Genomic DNA, 2,000 nt, shown 5'->3' with positions numbered 1-2,000 from the left:
CTCAGTTATGTGTGGAGAGCTGTCCTACCAAACACATGACGTTGCTGAAAGCCTATCTGAACAAAGGAGACCAGGAGTACTACAAGCAGTTCTGCAAGGAAGAAGTGGACTTCTCCAAAATGGTGGGCGACAGAGGAGACACATTTGCAGTGGCAAAGTAGGTAGTTAATGAAATAATGTGTAACTAAGGGTGATTTTGTTGTGTTTTGCAGAGTGCTCCTGAGATCCTGAGGGATGGCCTGTGTCCTTCCATGCTCATGTCTAGCAAACCCTGTAAGTCTTCTCACGAGCCATAGTGTGCACTGTGTGCACTGTGTGTGTGTGTTTGTGTGTGTGTGTGTGTGTGTGTGTGTGTGTGGAGCACACGTGTTTGTTTTGATGAAGATTTAGTAAATGTATTGACCACACGGTCAATGATTCTTAATCTCCACTCTCTCTCCTCTCCCTCCAGTCACTCGTCGGTGCCTCCCAGCTCTCAGGACCATGAAAGGTGGTGTGGTCGTCGTTGGCAACGAGACTATTTTTGACAACGGGGAGGGGGAGAATGTGAACGCCACGGATTTCCTGGACGCGGCAAAGTGAGTCCTCATGCCTCAACCTGAATGCATCGTCGATATATTAATTAATCACTCAACCTACCAACCAACGTATCAATCTGTCTGTCCGTCCGTCTATCCGTCTGTCCGTCAATTGTTAGCAAAGTGATAAGTGGACTTGTTGTTGTTCTTACAGGAAGTCCAATGTGGTTGTTGAGGCTCGCCAGGTAGCCATGAGGATCTTTGAGGACTACACTGTGTCCTGGTACTGGATACTGCTGTGAGTATCTCTCCGTGTTAAACACACTCATCACACAAGACAATAAAGAAAGTTGCACGCTCTATATGCCTATTATCCCAATAATGTCTTGCTGAGTAAACATTTCCCCATAGAGATGGGTGTTCCCTCACAGGAACAACAAAGTGTGTTATTATTATGTTATTATCTGTATTCCACCAGTGGTCTGGTGATAGTGGGGGGGTCAGTCTCATTGGTAGAGCATGGCGCTTGTAACGCCAGGGTAGTGGGTTCGATCCCCGGGACCACCCATACGTAAAAGTTTATGCCACATGACTGTAAGTCGCTTTGGATAAAAGCGTCTGCTAAATGGCATATTATTATTATTATTATTATATTATTATCTTAATAAAGGTCTGTGAATTTGAATGTTATTTCCTGTCTCCTCCAGTGGTCTGGTGATAGCCATGGTGGTCAGTCTCATCTTCATCGTCCTCCTGCGCTACCTGGCCGGGATCATGATCTGGGTCATGATCGTCATGGTGATACTGGTCATCGGCTATGGTATGATACTCCCTTTTCCTAAAACCCGTCTAACTGAAAACACACTGTTGTTTTACCTATTTAAAGTACCATTCAAAAGAAGCATTTTAACATTGTGCTTTGTCAAGTTAGCCATTAAGAAATGTTAGAGGGATATGACGTAGGTGCAGTAAGTAAACAGCATAGTGGGTAAATTTCAGCAACAACTAAGAGCGTTGGAGTGCAATGCTAAACTTCTCTGCTGATTTGGTCCAATGGCTACCAGGCTGTAATGGCGTGAAGCGAACCCTGTACACATTCGCAGATACTGTGTGCCACTGTGTGAGAGGGAAGTCATGCATCTTGCTCATTGCAATATCTGCAGTGATGCTCATGCAACGTCATTTCGCTGACTCTTACCTTTAAAATGTTTAGGGATCTTCCATTGTGCCATGGAGTACCGCAACCTGAAGGGAGAGCCGGGTGCTGACGTCACTATCCGTGACCTGGGACTGCAGACAGACTTCTCTGTTTACCTGCAGATCAGACAGACCTGGCTGGCTTTCAGTGAGTAAATGCACTCATTCTCTCTCCTTCTCTCCCCACCGCCCCCTCTCTCTCCCTCTCTCTCTCTCTCTCTCTCTCTCTCTCTCTCTCTCTCTCTCTCTCTCTCTCTCTCTCTCTCTCTCTCTCTCTCTCCTCTC

The 2,000-nt window shown here is 46.0% G+C and overlaps 1 protein-coding gene across 1 annotated transcript; it reads left to right on the top strand.

Annotated features, from left to right (window-relative positions):
• Window positions 1–35: 35 nt before the first annotated feature.
• LOC311118030 (choline transporter-like protein 2) lies at window positions 36–1,863 on the top strand (the record flags this gene model as incomplete). Its single annotated transcript, XM_084192913.1, has 6 exons — window positions 36–122; window positions 213–273; window positions 452–578; window positions 733–816; window positions 1,226–1,338; window positions 1,732–1,863. Coding segments are annotated over 6 exons (604 nt in total), but the record flags the coding sequence as incomplete, so codon positions are not given.
• Between the last annotated feature and the right edge of the window lie 137 nt (window positions 1,864–2,000).

This window comes from Coregonus lavaretus (genome assembly GCF_964263955.1).
Source record: "Coregonus lavaretus genome assembly, contig: HAP1_SCAFFOLD_10682, whole genome shotgun sequence".
Lineage (NCBI taxonomy): Eukaryota > Metazoa > Chordata > Actinopteri > Salmoniformes > Salmonidae > Coregonus > Coregonus lavaretus.
This window is presented reverse-complemented; position numbering and strand designations above follow the sequence as displayed.